Source organism: Cetorhinus maximus, chromosome 1, assembly GCF_964194155.1.
Source record: "Cetorhinus maximus chromosome 1, sCetMax3.hap1.1, whole genome shotgun sequence".
NCBI classification, from domain to species: Eukaryota; Metazoa; Chordata; class Chondrichthyes; order Lamniformes; family Cetorhinidae; genus Cetorhinus; species Cetorhinus maximus.
In genome coordinates this window covers 117,899,003-117,924,399 of record NC_135879.1, presented here as the reverse complement: position 1 = coordinate 117,924,399, position 25,397 = coordinate 117,899,003, and the positions used below count along the sequence as shown (strand labels likewise).

General features: G+C 44.9%; 1 protein-coding gene across 4 annotated transcripts in view; it reads right to left on the bottom strand.

Moving 5' to 3' along the window:
- Window positions 1–25,397, bottom strand: part of tbc1d19 (TBC1 domain family, member 19) — a 173,874-nt gene that overhangs the window by 54,803 nt on the left and 93,674 nt on the right. For 3 of the 4 annotated variants that reach the window (XM_078553375.1, XM_078553555.1, XM_078553639.1), the window contains exons 12-13: window positions 19,273–19,347; window positions 7,952–8,014 (exon numbers count right to left, since the gene is read on the bottom strand). In XM_078553375.1, coding sequence (XP_078409501.1) covers window positions 7,952–8,014; window positions 19,273–19,347 — 138 coding nt within the window. The remainder of the gene's footprint in view (window positions 1–7,951; window positions 8,015–19,272; window positions 19,348–25,397) is intronic. The other variant, XM_078553463.1, reaches the window with a different exon arrangement.

The following is a 25,397-nucleotide window of genomic DNA, read 5'->3' as shown; positions in this document are numbered from 1 at the left end:
GTGTCACTAATTCCAGATTCCCATCTACCCTCGATAACCTTTGATTCCCTTGTCTAACAAGGATCTATCTACCTCCATCTTAAAAATATACAATGGCCCTGCCTCTTCCACCTTCTGAGGCAGTGTTCCAAAGTCACACAGCCCTCAGAGAAAAAATTGCTCCTCATCTCTGTCCGAAAAGGATGCTCCCTAATTTTAAGGCTGTGGCCCCTAGTTCTGGACTCACCCACAAGAGGAAACATCATTTCAGTGTCCACCTTGTCAAGACCATTCAGGATCTCATATACTTCAATCAAGTCATCCTTCATTCTTCTAAACTCCAGTGGAAACAAGCCCAGCCTGTCTAGCCTATTCTCATAAGACAACCCACTCATTCCAGGTATCAATCTAGTAAACCTCCTCTGAACCGCCTCTAATGCATTAACATCCTTCGTTAAATAAGGAGACCAAAACTGCACACAGTATTCGAGATGTAGTCTCACCAATGCCTTGTACAACTGAAGCATAACATCCTTACTTTTATGTTCAATTCCTCTCATAATGAAGGATAGCATTCGATTAGCCTTCTTAATTACTTGTTATACCTGCATACTAACTTTTTTGTGACTCATGCACTAGAAGACCTAGATCACTCTGCACCTCAGGATGCTGCAGTCGTTCTCCATTTAAATAATATTCTGCTTTTTTATTCTTCCTGCCAAAATGAACAACTTCACATTTTTCCTCATTATACTCCATCTGCCAGATTTTTGCCCACTCACTCAACCTATCTATATCCATCTGCAACCTCCTTTTGTCCTCTTCACAACATACTTTCCTACCTTTCTTTGTATCGTCTAAAAATTTAGCTACCATGCCTTCGCCAACCTCATTGTAAAAAGTTGATGCCCCAGCATAGACCCCTGCGGGACTCCACTCATTACAACCTGCCAAACAGAAAATGACCCATTTATGCATATTCTCTGTTTTCTCCCAGCCAGCCAATTTTCTCTCCATGCTAATATGTTACCCCTACACCATGAGCTTTTATTTTCCGCAATGACCTTTGATGTGGCACCTTACCAAATGCCTTCTGGAAATCCAAATACAGTATTTCTACAGGCTCGCCTTTATCCATGGCGCAAGTTACTCCATCAAAGAACTCCAATAAATTAATTAAACATGATTTCCCTTTCACAAATCCATGCTGATTCTTCCCCATTACCTTGAGTTTTTCTAAGTGCCCAGCTATAACCTCCTTAATGATGGATTCTGGCACCTTCCCAACGTCAGGCTAACTGGCCTATAGTTTCCTGCTTTCTGCTTCCCCCACTTCTTGAATAGGGGGTTATATTTGCTCATTTCCAGTCTGATGAAACCTTTCCGGAATCTAGTGAGTTTTGGAAAATTAACACCAGCACATCTACTACCTCATTTGCCACCTCTTTTAAGACCATGAAGTCAATCAGGACCCAGAGACTTGCCAGCAAGCAGCTCCAATAGTTTGCTCACAAAGGCTTTCCTAGTGATTATAATTTCACCAAGTTCCCCTCTCCCTTCCATCCCTTGATTTACAGCTATTACTGGAATGTTTTTTGTATCATCCATAGTGAAGGCAGAAGCAAAATATTTGTTCATTTCATCCGCCATTTCCTTTGTTATCTACTATTAATTCCCTATTCTCACTCTGTAAAGGACCATTACTTACTTTATTTACCCTTTTCCTTTTTAAATACCTGAAGAAGCTCTTGCTAACTGTTTTTACATTTCTAGCTAGCTTCCTCTCATACGCTAAATTCTTTCTCCTGATTATCCTTTTAGTCATTCTCTGCCATTCTTTACATTCTGGCCAATCGTCTGACCTGCCACTCATCTTTGTGCAGTTAGATGCTTTTTCTTTAAGTTTGATGCTTTCCTTAACTACTTTAATTGACTAAAGATGGGGGGCCTCCCCAGAGAATATTTCTTTATAGAAGGAATGTACTTATTCTGAATATTCTGAAATATCCCCTTAAATGTCTCCCACTGCTCCTCTATTGATCTATCCTCTAGCCTAATATCCCAGTTCACTTCAGCTAGCTCAGCTCTCATGCCCACATAGTTGCCCTTATTTAAGTTTAAAATACTAGTCTTAGACCCACTCTTTTCTCCTTCAAACTGGATGTAAAATTTAATCGTATTGTGGTCGCTGCTACCTAGGGATACCTTTACTCTGAGGTCATTAATTAATCCTGTCACATTACACAATACCAAGTCCAATATAACTTGCACTTTGGTTGGTTCCAGAACGTGCTACTCGAAGAAACTGTCTCGAAAACATTCCATGAACTCCTCATCCAGGCTACACTGCCAATCTGATGTTTTCAGTTTATATGTAGATTAAAATCATCCGTGATTACTGCTGTCCTTTTCACAAGCGTCCAAGATTTCTTCTTGTATACTTTGTCCTACATTGTGGTTACTGTTAGGGGGCCTGTAGACCACTCCCACCATTGACTTCTTGCCCCTATTTCTCATCTCCACTCAAACTGATTCAATATCCTGATCTCCTGAACCAAGGTCATCTTTAACTATTGCACAAATGCAATATTTAATTAACAGTGCTACCCCTCCACTTTTACCTAGCTTCCTATTCTTCTTGAATGTCATATACAATGTAATTCATTTACTACATATCCTGGAAGAGTTTCATCACCTAACTCAGATAAGGTAAACGGGCAGTGTTTCTTTTCTCTCTGGAATCTTCACATAATTGGAGTAATGGCACCTCTATTTAAGCAAGATCAATTTGATCTAATAAATTGGAGATCTTTTGATAGCTCAGCTCTTACAAAATTAAGAGCTGTTAACATAATTTCTTTGCTCTCGTAAATTACGACATTTCAACATTTTTGTTTTATTATCACTTGTTCAAGTGGTGTCTCAGTACAAGTTGGACTAAGACAAAGATCTAGCTTCAATCTGCTAGGAATTCCCTGCAGGTGCCAATACCATCCCCAAAGAAATTCAGTGGCAAGCTGTATAATGGTAGGTATACTGATATTTGCATAATTAATTTTCTCAAAGGTGTCAAGCTATGCTATGCTATGCTATGCAGCTTACTTATTTTCATAGGAGGATGCCCATCAGCTCTTCTTTTATCAAAAAGTGAAGGAAGTTTCCCGGCATTTCTGCTTTCAGATAATATTTCATCTGATACCTTTAATAAAGTTAGTTATTTGGCCATAAAAAAAATCCCTTCCCTTCTAATTATAGGCAGCAGTCCTTTACGAACTACCACTATGCTATATTTCCCACTTCCTGTCCAATCATGTGCATTCCTGTACTTGTTGCACTGGCACAAGAAGTGTATTAAAGCCAGAAGGAACGGTTAATCTCGCAAGATATGAATCAATTTCTCTGTGTTCCCTGCCCAAGCCTGTGCATACTTGCATTGAATTTGCCCAGATTGTGGTAAAAGTCAGCCTTTTTTCCCATCACAACAGAAAATCACACACTGAACAAACACCCACTGTAGTCATACTATTAATGAAGAGATGACCAATAATATTTTCAGTACACGGAAGAGTTTTGCCTTTTCAAACATAATTACATACTGTAACACCTTAAATTGTATGAAGTGCATCATGTTTTTAGTTCTGCTTTTCAACCTAATCCAAGCTCAAAAGCAGATTCCCATATACTTGATTTTAGTACCTGTCATTTGGTCAGAACCATCAGATACATAGGAAATTTCCAGTTCAATTATCCATTTATAATAAAACATTTAGGTGCAGAAATCCCAACTAAGTCAAAAAAGATAAATCATGGGCTATAATGTATAATTATCAAACATCAGAAAAGTTACAAATTATGTTTTCAAGCAACAAAAAGATTCAAGCTTTTTTTAACATCAACTGACAAATTCCTGTTATACATAAATGCCATAGCTTGCAATTTAATACAATTAATGAGGGTAAAATTCCCTCCTCCCCCTTCCCTTAGCTAGATGGAGCAGACCTAAAATGACTGACTTGAACCCAACCATATTTCCAGAGGCAGGTCACATGCAATAGCTTGATGTTTCTCAAAGTATGCACTCTCTCGAGACAGGGGCTTGCACCCAGAAGTCAGAGAGGAAGGTCTACCACTTATACAGACCTCTCAGGCCTTTGAATTATAATGCCAATACTAATATCGATTGTGCTAAACTTTGCAAAATCTAGGCTAGAACGTCCATCAAAATATGAATAACTTTTCCCAGATTTGTTTGGTTATAATTTCTAATAAAAATCTTGCATTTGTCATTATTTAATATTTATGAGAATTTTAGATATCTATGACCACCATTTCCTTAGCCGGTAGAAATCTGGAACAACGGATTCAATTATAACTCTTCCTAGCTCACAACAAATATTAAAATCCCAGAATACTGCATCACTGGTACAATTTTCCAAATGGGCCAATTAACAGAGGATCCATCTATCGTTTTCGTTAGACAATAAAGTCTGGATTTATAATTCTACAATGTAGCAATGCTTAAAATTACAGTATGAACCTAGAGTGAGGGCTTGACCTGGTTGTGAAGAGCAGATGTCAAGACTGGTCCACGCCCTCTACTGAGAGCTCTATGGCAGACAGTCTCACATGTTTTTGACTTGACCTCAAATGGAATCCAACTCCAGTTTGGTGTCAAATCAGGTTTAAGATGTGCTCAAAGGGGTCAATTGAGCTTTCTGGACAGTTTGTAAGTTTACCTGAATTTGAGTCAAATGTTTAAAACAAGGCAGGTGCTCCAATGCACACTCGTTAAACAATTAAATTGTAACCACTAGGAGAGGAGTTTGGTCCAGAGTTCTCTCCTGAGCTAAAGATCGGCAAGAACTACACAGTATGTACAGCTGCCCGACTACAATAAAAGGTAAATAAGATTGGTGAGTTACAGGTGCAGGTTGCCATGTGGAAATATGTTGTTGTGGCTATAACAAAGATCTGGCTCAAAGAAGGACAGGACTGGATATTAAATATCCCTGGATACAAGTTGTTCAGGAAAGTAAGAGGGGGAGGGGTGGGGGTATTGATTCAGGAGAGCATTGCAGTGCTGGAGAAAGAGAATGTCCTTGAGAGGTCAAGGATAGAACCTATTTGGTTAGATCTAAGAAACAAAAAGAATATGATTACATTGCTCGATGTAGTCTATAGGGCACCAACTATTGGGAAGAATGTAATGGAACAAATTTGCTAGGAAATTACATAGCTGTGTAAAAATTATAGAGTACTTATAATGGTGGCTTGAATTATCCAAATATAGACTGGGATAGTAGTAGTGTAAAGGGTAGAGAGGGGCAAGAGTTCCTAGAGTGTGTTCAGGAAAATTTTCTTCAACAGTATGTTTTCAGTCCAACAAGTAAGGAGGCACTGCTAGACCTGGCTCTTGGAAATAAGGTGGGCCAAGTAGATCAATATCAGCAGGAGAACATTCAAGGAACAGTGATCATTGTGTCATAAGATTTAGGCTGACTATGGAGAAGGACAAAGAACACTCCAAAATAAGAAAAATTAACTGGGGGAAAGCCAACTTCAATGAGCTGAGAATGGATCTGGGCCAAATTAATTGGAGTCAAAGGTTGGTAGGAAAAACAGTAGCTGATTAATGGGCTACCTTCAAAAAAGAGATAATTCGGACACGGTCAAGGTATATTTCCTCAAAAGAGAAAGATAGGGCAAACAAATCCAGAGCTCCCTGGATAACAAAGGAGATAGAAATTAAGATATAGAAGAAAAAGTGTGCTTATGACAGGTGTCAAGTAGAAAATACAATTGAAAACCAAGCTGAATATAGAAGGTTCAGAGGGGAGGTGAAGAAGAGAATAAGAGAAGCAAAGAGGGAGTATTAAAAGAGACTAGCAGCTAACAAAAAAGGGAATTCCAAAGTTTTCTATTGGCATATAAATAGTAAAATGGTGGTAAAAGGAGGAGTAGGGCTAATTAGGGACCAAAAAGGAGATTTATACATGGAGGCAGAGGGCATAGCTGAGGTATTAAATTAATACTTTGCATCTGGCTTTACCAAGGAAGAAGATGCTACCCAAGCCCTGGTAAAAGGGATAATTCAGAAAACTGGAAAGGTTTAAAATTGAAAAGGAGGTGGTATTGGATAAGTTCCCTGTACTTAAAGTTGATAAGGAACTAGGATCGGATGAGATGCACCCAAGGATACTGAGGGAAGTGACAGTGGAAATTGCAGAGGCACTGGTCATAATTTTTCAGTCTTCCTTAGACTCAAAGATGGTCCCGGAGGACTGGAGGATTGCAAACATTACACCAAAAAAGAGTATAAAGTTAAGTCCAGTAACTACAGGCCAGTCAGTTTAACTTCGGTGGTGGGTTAACTTCTAGACACAATAATTCAAGACAAAATTAACAGTCACATGGACAAACGCAGGTTAATTAAGAAAAGCCAGAAAATGGAATTCAATCCAGGAAAGTGCGAGGTAATGCATTTGGGGAGGGCAAACAAAGCAAGGGAATACTCAATGAACAGGAAGTTTCACTGAGGTTGAGGAAATGAGAGACCTTGGAGTGGTACATGTCCACGGGTCCTTGAAGGTCGCAGGTCAAGTGGACAAGGTGGTGAAGAAAGCATATGGAATGCTTTCCTTTGTTGGGCGAGGTATTGAATACAAAAGCAGGGATGTAATGATGGAACTGTATAAAATGCTGGTTAGGCCACAGCTGGAATGTTGTGTACAGTTCTGGTCACCACATTACACGAAGGACATAATTGCTCTGGAGAGAGTGCAGGGCTTGCAAATTGCAGCTTTGAAGAAAGATTGGATAGGCTAGGGTTGTTTTCCTTAGAACAGAGGAGGCTAAGGGGTGACCCAATTGAGGTGTACAAACTTATGAAGGGCCTAGATAGGGTACACAGGAAATACTTGTTTCCGCTCGCTGAGGGCTCGATTACCGGGGGCATAGATTTAAGGTGATTGGTAGAAGAATTAGAGAGGACATGAGGAAAGCTTTTTCACCTAGAGGGGGGTGGACATCTGGAATTCACTAACTAAGCTGGTGGTTGAGGCTGAAATGCTCAACCCATTTCAAAGGTACCTGGATATGCACCTGAAGTGCTGTAACCTGCAAGGCTACTGACCAGGTACTGGAAAGTGGGATTAAAATGAGTGACTAGCTTCTTTTTTCTCTTTCTTGTCAGTGCAGACACGATGGGCTGAATGGCCTCTTTCTGCACCATAACTTTTCTATGCTTCTAATACCACCTGCCACATCATAACAAGATAGATTGGAAAAGTTAGGACTGCTTTCCTTAGAGAAGAGGCGGCTGAGAGGTGATTTGATTGTCATTCCAAATTTTGAGGGGTCTGGACAGAACAGCTGGGGAGAAACTGTTCCCCCTCATGAAAGGGTTGATAATGAGATACCACAGATTTAAAGTAATTATTAAAGGAAGAAAAAGTGATATGGCGACAAACTTTTTCATGCAGCAAGTGGTTACGGTCTGGAATGCACTGCCCAAGTGTGGTGGAGGTTCAATTGAAGCATTCAAAAAGGAATTAAGATTGTTATCTGATAAGGAGGAATGTCCAGGGTTACAGGGAGAAGGCACCAATGAGTTGCTCATTCGGAGATCCAGTGCAGACACAATAGATCAAATGGCCTGCTTCGGCGCTGTAACAAATCTGTGATGTCTGCGATTAGCATCCAAGCAACTATCCGTCCCAAACTAGTTGCTGTACAATGAAAGCCACAAAAATTTTACTTAAAAAAAATACATTCTTGAAAGAATAAGAATATGAAAAGCTTATGCAAAGGGCCTAGACATAAAAAGTCAGCACCTCAACACTTTCTTTTTCTTATTTGTATCTTTTAACCTCTCAAAACTTCACATTCAAATTTCCTCTAAAAAGAGCTGCAATGAAATTAAGCATCCTATTCCTCTGTACGTATTAGCTTCACCAGAAATATTTTAACTGACCTGATACAAATAATCTTCAAAAACAAAGTAGTAGTCATCATTGCTAGCTGTTAGCTTCACATCCTAGAACAAAAAAAAGGAAATGTTTCAAAAAATAACAAAACCTTGCCACATTTTTTTTCCAATTGCTCTATAAATGTTCTATTTTGTGTGGGGGACAGAGAAAGTGAATGAACTTACACTGTCATTAAGGTGAGAAATGTCCATACTGAGGAAGAGAATTTTTGGCATCAAACACATACAAATTTGGCAGAGAGAAATGAGATCCAGTATGAAACATCCATTCCACTGCCTCAGCATTATGCTTTAAACTCAACCAAAACAGTGTACCCAGCTGTCTTTTTCTCTGGATGAATTCCTAATTTAGGCCCAGATTTTTGCGCCTGGGTTGGGTGCGCAGAGACGGAAGAATTCCCAGCTCTGCAAACCCGACCTTTTAAAATTGGCTGCCCGCAATTTTGACTTTCGTCCCAGGGGTGGGAAATGGGGCTGGATTAAAAGTCCAGCCCGCCAGCCCAGAACGAGTAAATAGGCTGCTAGGTGTGGAGGTGGGCTAGGTGGAAGGCATGCCACTCTGCTCTGGCACTTTCTCCAAGCATCAGAATCAGGCACCTGAAAATATAAAATGCTGCCCACAAATATTTATTTTATTTCATAACGGAAGCCTCATCCCACCCTTGGACGAGGTTTCATGAAAAATGCAAATGCCACATGGCTGATTCGCCCATCTGCCAACCATAAGGTTGGTTGGACCATGAAAAATAGGAGTCAATTGCTCCATTAATGGGCTTAGTTGTCGGCAGGTGCACTTCTGACTTTTGCAAGCGCCCGCCGACCGAAATATCGCGCGAGCCCAGGATGACTTCGGAACACTCGCCCGACGTCATCTCGCGCGATTTCATGTCTGATCGGGTCGGGCGTACACCTGCCCGATTGCGTAGAATTCTGCCCCAACAGATACAGAAGATTCGCTTAGCATTTTTTGGCATTACATTCACACATGTTAAAAATACAGGTACTGTGGAGTCAAAAATCTGCAGAGCGTCGGTGGATGGGGAAGGCACATCTTGGTGAGAGATGACTGCCAGAACTTCCAACATTGAGCCACTGCAGAGTTGGGGGAGGTTCTCTACTTCACATGCCAAATGGCAGTTAACAATGCAGCATCCCTAAGGTACTTGCCCACCGATGCCAAAACGTATCTGCTCTTGGGTGGGGAGGAGGGATGAGGGAGAATATATCAGAGGCCCTGGGGGAAATAATAGTTGTTGCCTTATGGGAAAAGAGGTGGGAGTGTGCTTTTAATTCGATTTTTAAAAATTGTTGCCTCTTTATTCAAGAGTCAAGGCCATAGCCAAAGCTCCCACACAGGGGTGCTCCTCAGGTCTGACCAGGTGTATTTTGACTGTCACTATGCTGAGTCCCACTTTGGATCCAGGATGTGGTAGCCCAAGCTAGGTCTCCACCTAATATTCAACCTGTCAGCAGACAGCTACGGTAGAAATATGCCGTGGATTTTCAGGAATTTTATTATTTCATTAGAAGCAATGTCTAATTATATAAAAATATGCTTAATAAAGTATTAAAAATCAATCAGCTGAATGCTTTGAATAAAGAATGAAATATTTGTGGTGGAAAACAAATTAATAATCAGATATAAGCAAAATACTGCGGATGCTGGAAATCTGAAACAAAAACAAAAACTTCTGAAAAATCTCAGCAGGTCTGACAGCATCTGTGGAGAGGAACACAGAGTTAACGTTTCGAGTCCATGTGACTCTTCATTAGAACTAAAGAGAAATAGAAATGTGGTGAAATATAAGCTGTTTAAGGGGGGTGGAACAGGTGAAGTTGGATAGAGGGCCAGTGATAGGTGGGGGCAAAGGAGAGATTGCCAAAGATGTCATAAACAAAAGGTCAAAGGGGTGTTGACGGTGGTAATATTAGCTAAAGGATGTGCTAATGGGGACAATAAGGGTAGAAAGCAGGATGAGCAAGTGACAGATGGCCCTAGTGGGGGTGGGGTGGGGGGAGAGGATTGAAAAAGGCTAAAAGGTGGGGATAAAACAATATGGAAATAAGTTGTAAAAATAATAATAGAAATAGGTGGGAAAAGAAAATATATACGTAAAAAATATATATAATAATTATTAGAAAAAAGGGGATATAAAAAGGGGTGAGGATGGAGGAAAGAGGTTATGATCTGAAGTTGTTGAACTCAATGTTAAGTCCAGAAGGCCGTAAAGTGCCTAATCGGAAGATGAGGTGCTGTTCTTCCAGTTTGCGTTGAGCTTCACTGGAACATTGCAACAGGCCAAGGACGGACATGTGGACATGAGAGCAGGGTGGTGTGTTGAAATGACAAGCAACAGGAAGATCTGGGTCATGCTTGTGGACAGACCGAAGGTGTTCCGCAAAGCGGTCACCCAGTCTGCATTTGGTGTTTCCAACTGTAGAGGAGACCGATTTGGGAGCAGCAAATGCAGTAGACTAAGTTGAGGGAAGTGCAAGTGAAGTGCTGCTGCAATTGAAAGGAGTGTTTGGGCCCTTGGACAGTGAGGAGGGGGGAAGTAAAGGGGCAGGTGTTGCACCTACTGCAGTTGCATGGGAAGGTGCTGTGGGAGAGGGTTGAGGTGTAGGGGGTGATGGAGGAGTGGACCAGGGTGTCCCGGAAGGAACACCTACGGAATGCCGACAGGCGGGGTGAAGGTAAGATGCGTTTGGTGGTGGCATCATGCTGGAGTTGGCGGAAATGGCGGAGGATGATCCTTTGAATGCGGAGGCTGGTGGGACAATGAAGACAAGGGGGACCCTATCATGGTTCTGGGAGGGAGAGGAAGGTGTGAGGGCAGATGCGCGGGAGATGAGTCGGACACGGTTGAGGGCCCTGTCAACTACTGTGGGTGGAAAACCTTGGTTAAGGAAGAAGGAAGACATGTCAGAAGAACTGTTTTGGAAAGTGGCATCATCAGAACAGATGCGACAGAGGCGAAGGAGCTAAGAGAATGGGATGGAGTCCTTACAAGAAGTAGGGTGTGAGGAGCTGTAGTCGAGGTAGCTGTGGGAGTCGGTGGGCTTGTAATGAATATTGGTGGATAGTCTTTCACCAGAAATTGAGACAGAAAGGCCAAGGAAGGGAAGGGAAGTGTCAGTGATGGACCATGTGAAAGTAATGCAGGGGTGGAAATTGGAAGCAAAATTAATAAATTTTTCCAGGTTCAGACGAGAGCATGAAGCGGCACCGAAGCAGTCATCGATGTACCGGAGAAAGAGTTGTGGGTGGGAGCCTGAGTAGGACTGGAACAAGGAATGTTCCACATACCCCATAAAGAGACAGGCATAACTGGGGTCCATGCAGGTACCCATGGCCACACCTTTTATTTGGAGGAAGTGAGACGAGTTTAAGGAGAAATTGTTCAGTGAGAGAACAAGTTCAGCCAGATGGAGGAGAGTGGCGGTGGATGGGGATTGTTCGGGCCTCTGTTCAAGGAAGAAGTGGAGAGCCCTCAGACTACCCCGGTGGGGGATGGAGGTGCAGAGGGATTGGACATCCATGGTGAAGAGCAGGCAGTTGGGGCCAGGGAGCTGGAAATTGTTGATATGATGTGGAGAATCAGAGGAATCACGGAAGGTGGGGAGAGACTGGACAAGGGGAGGGTGAATGGAGGCAAGATAGCAAGAAATGAGTTCCGTGGGGCAGGAACAGGCTGACCCGACCGGTCTGCCGGGACAGTCCTATTTGTGGATTTTGGGCAGGAGGTAGAAGCGGGCCATCCAAGTTTGGGAGAATACGAGGTTGGAAGCTGTGGAGGGAAGATCTCCAGAGGAGATGAGGTCAGTGACAGTCCTGGAAACAATGGCTTGATGTTCAGTGGTGGGGTCATGGTCCAGGGAGAGGTAGGAGGAAGTGTCTGCAAGTTGGCGCTCAGCCTCTGCGAGGTAGAGGTCAGTACGCCAGACAACAACACCACCATCTTTGTCAGCAGGTTTGATGACAAAGTCAGGGTTGGACCTGAGGGAACGGAGTTCGGCAAGTTCAGAAGGAGACAGGTTAGAGTGGTTGAGAGGAGCAGAGAAATTGAGACGACTGATGTCACGCCGACAGTTCTCAATGAAAAGGTCAAGAGGGAGGGGTCCAGGTGGAGGGAGAATATTGGAGGCGGGTGAAAGGATCCGTTGAACGGGGGGAGGACTCCTGCCCAAAGAAACGAGCACGGAGACAAAGGCGGCGGAAGAAGAGTTCAGCATCATACCGAGCCCGGAGTTCATTGAAGTGAGGGCAGAAGGGTATGAAACTGAGTCCGTTGCTTAGCACTGAACGTTCAGCATCAGAGAGGAGAAGGTCAGGGAGTATGGTGAATGCACAGCCGGGGCTGGGAATAATCAGAATTTTACACAACCCAGCAGCAAAGAACAAAGTACTACTGCAAAGAAACATATTTGGTGAACATATCATTGAAATTAACCTTATACCCACAATACAGAATACAGTGCCACTTTCATTATTTGAGTAAGATAATTAACTGGATAATTAACAAGGAGAAATGTCAGATTTTGCAGAACAGATTCAGAAGCTGGTATCCATCACTGATCAAGGATGATTCAAAAGAAGATTATAAGTAAAATCATCATTTAGTTTGATCAGAAACATGCAGCAAATGTCGTACATTATTTATACGTTTTGCAGGCTCTTCAATCCTACAATTCACTGATAGAGAATTGAATTTCCATTTAGCGTCCTGCACCTAGGAAACACCACATTTGGTGATCAACCATTAAAAATTTCTGATCTTCAGATTTAAAACTGAAAAAAATTATAAATCACTGTGCCTTATATAAACTGCATTCCTAATTTGGCAAAACGGATTGGAAACATAGGGGGAAAAGGATTATACAGCAGCATCCTTTGGAATCTTCCTACATGCATGAAAATATTATGGGCGAGAAATTTTTTTTTTTTTTTTGTAAAAATATACTTTATTCATAAAATATCTTCAATCACATTCCAAACCATTTCAAAAACAACATTACAAGGGTACAATCCAGGTTAAACTTTTACAAAATGTATCACCAGGTGCATCAGTACAGACAATATTACAATCATTTGCAGCCTTTCATTTTGATCTGTACAGCCCGAGGGGCTCTAAACAGTTCCCAGTCTCTCGGTGCGCTGTGGTAGAAAGGTCTTAGACAGCGACCCTTCCCCATTGCGCCTTTGCGGCAGCTGCCCCAAGCTTTAGTGCGTCCCTCAGCACGTAGTCCTGGACTTTGGATTGTGCCAGTCCGCAACAATCGGTCGGGGACAACTCTTTGTGCTGGAAGACCAACAAGTTTCGGGCAGACCAAAGCGCCTCTTTCACCGAGTTGATGATCCTCCAGCTGCAGTTGATGTTTGTCTCGGTGTGTGTCCCTGGGAACAGCCCGTAGAGCACAGAGTCCTGTGTCACAGAACTGCTCGGGATGAACCTCGACAGCAACCACTGCATCTCTCTCCAGACTTTCTTTGCAAAGGCACAATCCACAAGGAGGTGAACAACGGTCTCTTCCCCACCACAGCCACCTCGAGGGCAACGTGCAGAGGGGGTGAGCCTCCTGGCGTGTAGGAAGGATCTGACGGGGAGGGCCTTTCTCACCACCAGCCAAGCTACGTCTTGGTGCTTGTTGGAAAGTTCTGGCGATGAGGCATTCTGCCAAATGACTTTGACAGTCTGCTCGGGGAACCATCCCACAGGGTCCACCCTCTCCTTTTCCCTCAGGGCCTCTAGGACGTTACGTGCTGACCACTGCCTGATGGACTTGTGGTCAAAGGTGTTTTTCTGCATAAATTTTTCCACCAGGGACAGGTGGTACGGCACGGTCCAACTACTTGGAGCGTTCCGCGGCAGCGTGGCCAGACCCATCCTTCGCAACACCGGGGACAGGTAGAACATCAGCACGTAGTGACACTTGGTGTTTGCGTACTGAGGGTCTACGCACCGCTTGATGCAGCCACACACAAAGGTGGCCATCAGTATGAGGGCGATGTTGGGCACGTTTTTTCCCCCTTTATCTAGAGGCTTGTACATCGCGTCCCTGCGGACACGATCCATTTTCGACCTCCAGATAAAGCGGAAGATGGCTCGAGTGATCGCCATCGCGCAGGAGTCTGGAATGGGCCAGACCTGCGCCACGTACAACAACAGCGAGAGTACCTCACACCTGATGACCAGGTTCTTACCCGCAATGGAGAGGGAGCGTCGCTCCCACATGCCCAGTTTCCTTTTCACCATAGCCACTCGCTCCTTCCAGTTTCTAACGCATGCCCCGGTCCCTCCGAACCATATCCCCAGCACCTTCAGGCCGTCAGCCCTGACAGTGAAGGGGACAAAGGATCGGTCAGCCCAGTTCCCAAAGAACATGGCCTCGCTCTTCCCACGATTTACCTTGGCTCCCGAGGCCAGTTCGAACTGGTCGCAGATGTGCATCAGTCTGCGCACCGACAGCGGATCCGAGCAGAAGACGGCGACGTCGTCCATGTACAGGGAGGCTTTTACCTGAGTGCCTCCACTGCCTGGGATCGTCACTCCTCTTATGCCCGGATCCTTCCTGATGGACTCGGCAAAAGGTTCTATGCAACACACGAAAAGGACAGGCGAGAGAGGACAGCCCTGCCTGACTCTAGATTTAATCGGAAAGCTATCTGTTTCCCACCCATTGATTGAGACTGCGCTACTGATGTTAGTGTAGAGCAGTTGGATCCAATTTCGAATTCCCTCCCCAAACCCCATTTTGAAGAGCACATCCCCCATGTAGGTGTGCGATATTCTGTCAAATTTTGTGTGGAGCATGCTTGTAGCAGTGCTTCGGAGGCTTTGTGCAGTCCTACCATTTTCCCCCACTCCTGCAGAGGAGTGCACATCTTGGTGAAAGAGGTGAGAGATGCTTGCCACAACTTTCAATATTGAAGCATTGTGGGATTTGGGGAGGTTCTGTACTTTGCATGTCAAAATGCAGTTATCCATGCCGCAAGAAGCTAAGGTACTTGCCAGTGAAGCTAAAACATGCCTGCTCTGGGTCAGGAGGATGGATGAGGGAGAGTGTACCGAGGGAAATAACATTTTGTTGCCTCCTCAAACCACACCTCCATGGTCTGCATGTCGTTATGCCAGGATAGCAAGATCCCTGGTATAAGGCTCTGATTCAGTACTGTCCTAACATCAAACAGCCTAGCCTGCTGATTTGGTACCAAGGCCCCAAATTTGGCCAATGAATGTCCAGGCATTATCAGCATTATTTACTCAAAATAAAACAAGTGTGAAGCTCTAAGATGAGCCCTGCAGGAGCACTGTTTAAAGGACCAGGCATCCTGATTGCAGGTAAGTTAATTTTTTGGAATTTTTGTATTGCAAAGTGTCTGGAAGTATTCTTGTGTATTTTTGGAGGTGTTTTGGTAAATCCCTGGATTTGCCAGATAGTGTTGTTGCTTCCTCAGGAGTGAGGGGCCAGAGAAGCAGGTGACTTGTGCATACAAAGGCTGCCTCAAAGGTAGAGTGTGCAGCAGTGGCAGCAACTTGAGTCTGTAGAACGGCAGGGAGATGAAACAGAGGCTGTGGAGAAGGTAAGCTCTGTGCCATCCTCTCTGTCAAGTTGGAGCTGAATTCCTCCCTACTCACAGGAGGCACTGTGGCAGGCTAACTGTTGCAGCCAGCATTTCAGTGTGTATGCCCATTCAGCATTTTTCTGTATGACTCCCCGTCAAGGTTCTCATCTGAGTCCTCTACAACAGTACTCCTCTGCACCCCCATAATTCACCCAGTAGCACTTTCTGGCACTCAGAACTCACACCTAAAATCCAAATACTCCATCTGACCCTTGCACCTATCAATGCTGACAGTCTCATAAATTATATGCAGTGCCAGTATCTGAGCCAGCGGCTGTGATTGTCAGATCAAGTGACAGGGTGTCTTCATTAGTGCTATCCTGTTGCTTTCTTTCCTTCTCCTGGTGTTCCTATGGCTGGGCATGTGGCAATTTGTGGATGACTGAAGGCAGGATCTCAAAAGAGGAAGGTATGAGGCAAGGCGAGTGGATGAGAAGCAAGAGGCCCATGATGACACCATCAGCAGCTTGCACTTCATGTCTGATAGCAGAGAGGGTTAGCCAGGAGTTAAGAAAGTGCAAAACAAAAACAGAATTACCTGGAAAAACTCAGCAGGTCTGGCAGCATCGGTGGAGACGATACTGCCAGACCTGCTGAGTTTTTCCAGGTAATTCTGTTTTGGATTTCCAGCATCCGCAGTAGTTTTTTGTTTTTAGTTAAGAAAGTGCACAAGGCAAAAACACACCAACATCCTCAATTTTCTGAGTGATATCAGATGCCATGAAGTCCCGTTGCAGTCAGCCCCATGATGTGGGGAGCCATTTCTTCTGAGGACTCAGGAGATATAGACATCAATACGCTCCACAAGTTCTACTCTGGCCCTTTTTATTGTGTACTATCTAGTCCTGCAAAAGAGAGGGCAGGATATCAATAGTTGTATAGCGCTGTGTTTGAGTGATAGGCCTGCCAAACTAAATAACTGGAGGTAGATGGAGGGAGTGAGAGGTGGGTGTAAGGCTGTCAGCATTGACAGGCATGAGGGTGAAGTGGAGTATCTGGGTGTTAGGCATGGGTCCTGAGTGTCAGAAAGCACTGCTGGGTGAGTTATAGGGGTGTGGTGTACTGAGCAGCATGAGAGGCGAGTGTCATGGTGGGCAGGGGATGTCATGGGAAGATGCATTCACTGACTATGACCACATGTAAATTCTTGTGGCACTCCTGTTTGGTCCTTGGATCTAGACTCCAGGGTTGACTTTTCTGGCCACCAGCTCTTACTCCTTTCTGAGGACAGTCTTTGAAGGTCTCCTGGCATTGTATCCATGGTGTCTCTGCTACTGCCCACCTGCACTACTAATGCTTCCAGTGCCGCAAATATCTTGGCTGGTCATGGGGCAGGAAAATATTAGAGAGATAGAGAGGGGAAGATCGTGCAGTGATTTGAAAACAAGGCTGAGAATTTGAGAATCAAGATGTTGATTGAGGAAGCCAATATAGGTCAGCGAGCACATGGATGAAAGGTCAACAGGATTTGATGCAAGTTAAGATGCAGGACAGCAGAATTTTGGATGAACTCAAGTTTATGGAGGGTAGAATGTGGGAGACCAGTCAGGAGTATGTTGGAATAGTCAAGCTTAGATGTAACAAAGGCAAGAATACAGGTTTCAGCAGCAGATGAGCTGAGACGGGGCAAGGTTACAGTGCTGAAAATAAGTAGTCTTAGCGATGGCACAACTTATGTGATCAAAAGCTCATCTCGAGGTCAAATGTGACACCAAGGTTGCGAACAATCTGGTTTTGTCTCTGACGGTTGACAAGGGGAGGGATGGAGCCAGTAGCTAGGGACTAAGTTGGAAGTGGAAACTGAAAACAATGGCTTCAGTATTCCCAATATTTAATTGGAGAAAATTTCTGCTTATTCAGTACTGAATGTTGGATGTTACAATGCAAGTCGGGAGCATTGGTGGTGATGTCATGCGTACATCTGTAAACTAATACTGTGTTTTTGGATGATGTCACCAAGGGACAGTGTGTAGATGAAAATCAAGAAGAGGCCAAGGATCAAATCTTAGGAGACATCAGAGGGAACGATTCAGGAGCAGGAAGAGAAGCTATTGCAAGTGATCTTCTGGCTACAATTAGATAGATAAGAATGGAACTAGGTGAGAGCAGACCCACACAGCTGGATAACAGTGAGGAGGCATTGGAGGATAATGTTTTGGTCAATTATACAAAGGCTGCAGGCAGGTCGAGAAGGTTGAGGAGACTTGGTTAAGGTTTGTCATTTGTGTTTTTGATAAGGGCTGTTTCAATACTGTGGCAGGGGCAAAAACCTGACTGGAGATACAAAAATGGAGTTCTGGAAATGTTATAAACAGATTTAGGAGGCAACAACATATTCAAGAACTTTGAAGAGGAAAGGGAGGTTGAGAGGGGGTGTAGTTTGTAAGGATTGTGGTAGGGTCAAGGGTTGGTGTTTTGAGGAGAGGGCAGCAGCTTTAAAGGACAGAGAGACAATGCCTGAAGAGAGAGAACCATTAACAATATTGGCTAACACGAAAATAAGGAAGGAAGGACAGTTGTTTGGTGAGAATAGGGTTGAGGGAGCAAGAGGTGGATCTTGTGGACAAGGTGAGAGAATCAGAAGAGATAGGAGAGAAACAAGAGAAAGATGAGAGTTCAGGGCTCAGGCAGGGGAGAATTTTAGGGGAAGTTTGGGTATGGTGGGCTAGTGGAAGGGAAGGACATAGCACAGGCACCATAGGATGGTCTCGATCTTTTTCTTAATGCTGGCTAGGCCAGCATTTATTACACATCCCTAATTGCACTTGAGAAAATGGTGGTGAGCTGCCTTCTTGAATTGCTGCAGTCCACGTGGTGTAGGTACAGTGCTGTTAGGGAGGGAGTTCCAGGACTTTGACCCAAAGGCAGTGAGGGAACGGCAATATATTTCCAAGTCAGGATGGTGAGTGACTTGTAGGGGAACTTCCAGGTAGGAACTTCCCCTGTGTCTACTGCCCTTGTCCTTCTAGATGGTTACAGTCATGACAAAGAAGCCCATGAGCTGCTCACACTTATTATTTGAGGTGAGGATGGAAGAGACAGAGGAGAGGTGTTCAGTAAGATGTTCAAGACAACAGTCACATCACCCAAACACACTGCAAGACTCTCACCAACGCACTTCCCTCTTTCATGCATGAGAGGATGATGCAGGTGGCCACTGATTGAGGAACAGTGACTGCACATCCCTTTCCCACTTGAGGAAATGGTGCTGTCCATAATGGCTGGACTGTGGTCACTGTTGGCTTCAGAGGAATTGCGTGGCTGGGTTTCTGCATGTCTAATCCTCCTTCTCTACTCTCACATCTCCTTCAGGCTGGACTCTGAATGAGAAATTACAGGTGCTGTCAGCGCACACTTCCATTTCTCTGCTCTGTCAAACCCAAAAGTGATCCCGTGACCCTTTTTAATTTCAGGTCAACGGCCTCGGCCAGTGCAGAACGATGAATAGAGGGATAATGAAGGTGCAGTCACTTGAACATACTCCTGCAGCCACGAGTTCAAAGACTGACACTACATGCGCATTAGAGGCTCGGTTAAATGAGGGATCTCATGCTGGTCACCGGGCACAAGTGTGCAGGAGCCAGGAAGAAGAGCAGAATGCCATAGGTGCCAGATCTCTTCTTTCCTTATCAACCAGCTATGCCACTGGTGGAAAGAGGGGTAAAAAAGACTTATTTCATACCTTGTAGATGAGGTTGTCAACTAAAAGATCATGTTGAATCACATTCGATTTCAGCTGTTCATAATATAAAGAATCCTGTAAATGCAGAAAAAAAGTCAATACTTTAGTCACTAAACACATATAGAAGTTTTATATAAAGTTCAAAACATCTTGTATATGTTATATAAACAAGACAGATGGCTCCTCACAAGTATCTGCTCAAATTTTTTTTGCTCAGCTATTTTCTTTAGGTAATTCTTGCTGTGATGGCCAGTACTGGAACATCATTCTTCTGGGTTTGATACAGTGGCTGTTTTTATAAGGAAGGAAATCGAAATAAATCATGGTCTATAAAGAACAATTTTTACTTTGTGCAACTTGTCTATAATGTTTGTAATATCTGTCAAACCTGCCATGTGCACACAATTTCTTACATTACACTCTTAATATGAAACAGTATGACTTAACTCAGAGGCTGAGGCTAATGCTCTAGGGGTATGGGTTCAAATCTCGCCAAGGCAGCTGGTGGAATTCAAATTCAATTAATTAAAAGAAATCTAAAAATAAAGCTAGTCTCAGTAATAGTGACCATGAAATAATCGTTGATTGTCATAAAAACCCGTCTGGTTCACTAATGTCCTTTAGGGAAGGAAAACTGCCATCCTTACCAGATTTGGTCTACATGTGATTCCAGACCACAGTAATGTGGTTTGACTCTTAAATGCCCTCTGAAATGGCCTAGCAAGCCACTTAGTTATATTACAACAGCTAAATAAAATTTGCAAAGGAATGAAACTGGACAGGTTACCCAGCATCGAGCTGTGGCAACGGCACACCCAGCCCTGTCGACTCTGCAAATTCCTCCATACTAACATCTGGGAGCTTGTGTCAAAATTGGGTGAGCTGTCTCACAGGCCAGTCAAACAGCCTGGCATATTCAACAAATCATATCTTATAGACAGTGTTCCAGACCACCACCACCACCACTGTGCTTCCACCTCAGTTGGTCTGTCCCACCAACAGGGCAGACCACCAGGGGTGGCGGCATAGTGATATACAGTCGGGGGCAGTTGCCCTGTGAGTCCTCAACATTGAGTCCAGACCCCAAGAAGCCTCATGGCATTAGGTCAAACATGGGTAAGAAAACCTCCTGCTGATTACCACCTACTGCCCAGCTGATGAATCAGTACCCCTCCCTGTTGAACACCACTTGGAGACTGAGGGTGGCAAGGGCACAGAATGTACTCTGGCTGGGGGACTTCAATGTCCATCAGCAAAAGTGGCTCAATAGTACCACTACAGACTGAGCTGGCTGTGTCCTAAAGGATATTGGGATCCTTGCTTTTCCTGATACAGATTAATGTTCTAGATCTTGGTGTGCAGGGGACAATTTCAAAGTTTGAGGATGATAAGCTTGGGAGTGTTGTAGACTGCAAGGAGGACGGTGCAGAACTTCAAAAAGGACACACACAAGTTGGAGGAGTGGGCAGATAGGTGGCAGATGAAGTTCAATGCGGAGAAGTGTGAGGTGATGCATTTTGGTAGGAAGAACATGGACAGACAATATAAAATAAAGGGTGAAATTTTGAAATGGGTGCAGAGCAGAAAGACCTGGATGTACATGTGCATAAATCATTGAAGGTGGCAGGACAGGTGGAGAGAACAGTTAATAAAGCATATAGTATTTTAGGCTTTATTAATACAGGCATAAAGTACAAGAGCAAGGAGGTTATGCTGAATTTAAAGAAGACACTCGTTAGACCTCAGCTGGAATATTGTGTACAGTTCTGGGTGCCACATTATAAGATGCATGTGAACACAATGGAGAGAGTGCAGAAGAGGTTTACAAGAATAGCTCCAGGGATGAGAAACTTGAGTTACAATGATAGATTGGAGAGGTTGGGACTGTTCTCCTTGGAGAGAAGACTAACAGGAGATTTGATAGAGATGTTCAAAATCATGGGGGGCGCTGGACAGAGTAGATAGGGAGAAGCTGTTCCCGTTCGTAAAAGGATCAAGAATGAGAGGGGCATGGATTTAAAGTGATTTACAAAAGAAGCAAATGTGAGGTAAGAAAAAAACCAATGAGTGGTTCAGGTCTGGAGTGCACTGCCTGGAAATGTGGTGGTGGCAGGTTCAATCGAGGCATTCAAGAGGGCATTAGATGATTATTTGAATAGAAACGATGTGCAAGGGTATGGGGAAAAGGCGGGGCAATGACACTAGGTCATAATGCTCATTTGGAGGGCCGGTGCAGACACGATGGGCTGAATGGCCTCATTCAGTGCCATTAAAATTCGGTGATTCTGTGATAGCCGCTAGACTGGGTCTGCGGAGGTGGAGAAAACCAACAAGAGGGAAAAACTACCGGACTTTGTCCTCACAAAACTACCTGTCACTGATGCACCTGTCCATGACAGTATTGGTGGGAGTGACCATTGCACAGTCCTTGTGAGGGCAAAACTTGTCTTCACATTGAGGATACCCTCCGTCATGTTTTTTTTATTCATTTATGGGATGTGGGCGTCAGTGGCTAAGCCAACCTTTATTGCCCATCCCTAATTGCACTTAAGAAGGCAGTGGTAAGCTGCATTCTTGAACTGCTGCAGTCCATGTGGTGTCAGTACACCCATAGTTTTGTTAAGGAGGGAGTTCTGTTAAGGAGGGAGTTCCAGGATTTTGACCCAGCGACAGCGAAGGAACAACGATATATTTCCAAGTTAGCATGGTGAGTGGCTTGGAGAGAAACTTCCAGGCGGCGGTATTCCCATGTGTCTGCTGCCCTTGTCCTTCTAGATGGCATTGATGGTGGGTTTGAAGGTGCTGTCTTTGTGGTGATGGTAGAGTGGGCCTGAGGTTACGGGTTGTGATTGAGTACAATTCTGCTGTTGCTGATGGCCCAAAGTGCCTCATGGTTGCCCAGTCTTGAGTTGCTAGACGTGTTTGAAAGCTATCCCATTTAGCACGGTGGTAATGCCACACGATACGATGGAGGGCATCCTCAATGTGAAAACGGGACTTTGCCTCCACAAGGACTGTCCGGTGGTCACTCCTACCGATGCTGTCATGGACAGATGCATCTGTGGCAGGCTGATTGGTGTGGATGAGGTCAAGCATGTTTTTCCCTCTTGTTGGTTCTCTCATCAAATGCTGCAGACCCAATCTACCAGCTATATGTGCTAAGTCAAAGGGAAATGACGAGATACACAGCAGGGTGGCAATTAGGGTAATGATAACCAGAGAGTGGCAGGAAGGGATAGAACTTACAAAATTAAGTGTGCACTTGTAGATAAGGCCAGAAATTGCAAAAATGGTAAAAACACAGAGATAAAGGTTCTGTATCTGAAAGCATACCTTCTGTGTACTGGGAAGGTTGCACAAAGCACAGGAAAGAGGCCATGAAATAAGAGACCGGTCTGTGTTTTGTGCAGGAACCAAGGGGAGAATTTTCCCCCTCCGTTGGGGGGGTTGTGTGGAGGTGGGCGGGAGCAAACCCGATCGGCGCCACACTGCCATTTTAGATGGGCGGGCCAATTAAGGCCCACCCAGCGTGAAGCACACTCGGAAGCACTGTGCGCTCCCTGTGCGGGGGGGGCGGGGTGTTCCCTGAGTTAGGGCCTGCGCTCTTTCACTCGTATGCATGAAAGAGCACAGAAAAAGAGGTGCCTCGGGGAGATTAGTTTAAGGTTTAAAAATTTAAATAAAGAAAATAAAATATTTTAAGACATGCCCCCTCATGTGACAGTGTCACATGAGCTGGGACATGTCAAGGAACATAAATGAAAAAATTTATTTAATTTATAAATGCTTCATGAAACCTCATCCCGCCCATGGATGAGGTTCCATGAAAAATGTGAAGGCCACCTGGGCTCTTCGCCTGCCCACCAACCTCAAGGTTGGACAGGCAGCTCAGTTTATTACTTTAATTGATATTTAAATGGCCTTAATAGGCCTTTGACAGTTCGGCAGGCGTCCACCGAACTGAAAATCTAAATGACGCGCGGTGACATCAGGACGCACGTCCCCGCTCACTGAGCCGAAAATTCTGGCCCAAGTTTTCACATCTGAGCAGCATGAACACTGTTCATCAGAACAAGGAGCCATAGGCAAAGAGACGTTTTTGGGAGTTTATTAACAAAGGTAAAATTATGTACAAATGATTAACATCCCAGACTGTGCAACTACATCTTCTTAACCTTCCTAAACCTGCCGCTACATCTTGGTGCACCCCCGACAACCACAGCGGACTTGGGGGCAGCCTGCTTACTGCTACGCCCTCTCTGTGATGACCTTAACAAGTGTCATCTGGAGGGCCGAGACCTGGATGGCCCCGGCCTGCTTTCAGGGTTCTGCCGTGTGGCAGTGGCACCCTCCTCAGCCTGTGGAGCTGGATTTGCTGGAGGCACAGGAAGAGGTGATTCAGATGGGCCAGACACTCCCCGAGTCACCTAGGTGGTCAACCCTAGGGTGTACACCTGCTGGTCCCCCTTCCTATGGGTGCGCAAAGGCACCTGGTTGACTCCTTGAGGAGAAGGAGAAGCTGGACTGAGATCGAGCTACCCTGCATCTCTCTCAAGTTGACACTGCTGGAGGCCAACTTTGGCGTCAGCAATGGAGTTCAGGTGGCTCAGAAGTGCAGGACCGTTGTCCTGGCCAAGGTCTCTATGGCGGCCACCATCCTACCAGTGTTGATCTCAGTGCGTTTACATGCTGGCGCTATCACCTCAGACTGAAATAAGGACTCCTCTATAGTGCCTTGCAACCTGAGGAGCGCAGCGGACATCCCTTCCTGGTGTTCCTGAGCTTGCCTTTGCAGCTCCAGCAAGAGTCCAGAGGCTCATCATCCGACTCAGACTCAGCAGATTTCTGGTCCCAAGCAGTCCTCCGAGTGCCAGAAGCCTGAAAAGTCCCTGCCTCCGCCTGCTGTGGATCAGACAGCATGATGTGCTCACCAGATTGTGACACTGAGGCTACTCTAAAGCTTGATCACTCTGAGGAGTGTGTCTCTGCACTCGTGCAGGATGTGGGTGAGCGCTGTGGCATGTCTTCAATGAGGGTTTCAGCAGATTCCTCTTCTGAGGTGCTGGGTTGTGGACTCACTCAGCTGTTTCTCAGATGTGCCTGCAAAAGCAAGGAGAGATAATTAGTGCATGGCAGTGTTCTGTGAAACAGGACACATTACTCACAGGATGGTTGTCTGATGGATGTTGCACCGCTGGATCCTCACTTGGTAGAGCACCGCCAACCTCAGCGTCAACACAGGAGCGGTCCTGATCCTCGCGGGCCAGCTGGATGGCTCTATTTTCAAACTCTGTGGGGACCTTGATTTCAGGCATTCCTCCACCAGTTTGCGACCTCTCCCTTTTGCTGTATGCCAGCTTGTCCTGCATGAATACAGATGGAGAAAGTGTAAGCAGGACGCCTGTCAGGCCAGATGATAAGAGCGACTGGCATGTGTGGGTGGTGAGTAATGCCATGGACAGGATGAGGACAATGAAGGTGTGCATGAGAAAGTGAAAGGTGATGCCCCTTGAACTGGCAGAGAGTGAGATCCCTGTGGATGTGTGATGGGTTTGAGAGTGTGAGAGTTGAGAGTGATGTGAAGAGTGACTAACTATGGCAGAACAGAGATCATTCATCCTTTTTTGGCACTGGGCGGCTGTCCTCTTTTGCAGGGCGTTGACACTGACGACCACTGCCACCACCTCCCAAGCCAGATTGGTGGTGTTGCTGCCCCTCCTGCTGCCAGAGCGGGGCTAGAGGGCACCACAGCAGGCATTCATGGCAACCAAAGGGCGTTCCAGGGATGCGTCACTGAATCAGGGGGCTGTGGTCTTCTTGCCTTTTGGGGCCATGTCTTCTGTGCAGTAGTCCTGGGCTGGAGCCACTAAGAGGGGTGCACAAGGCTGCACTTTAAATATGGTGCCCTGCAGGAAGCAGCGAAGTGACCTTGTGGCGGGTGAATCAGAGGCTGTCATCAGCAAAACAACGTGTTTCCCATGAATGCATGATTAATGAGGCAGGATTGGGATGATATGGCATGAAATGCCACGATTTTGGCCAGCGGGTAAAACTTCTTTTTTCACACTCCCTACCACACTTAGTGCAAATCTGGGGAAATTACATCGTAAACCTAGGGGAGAATT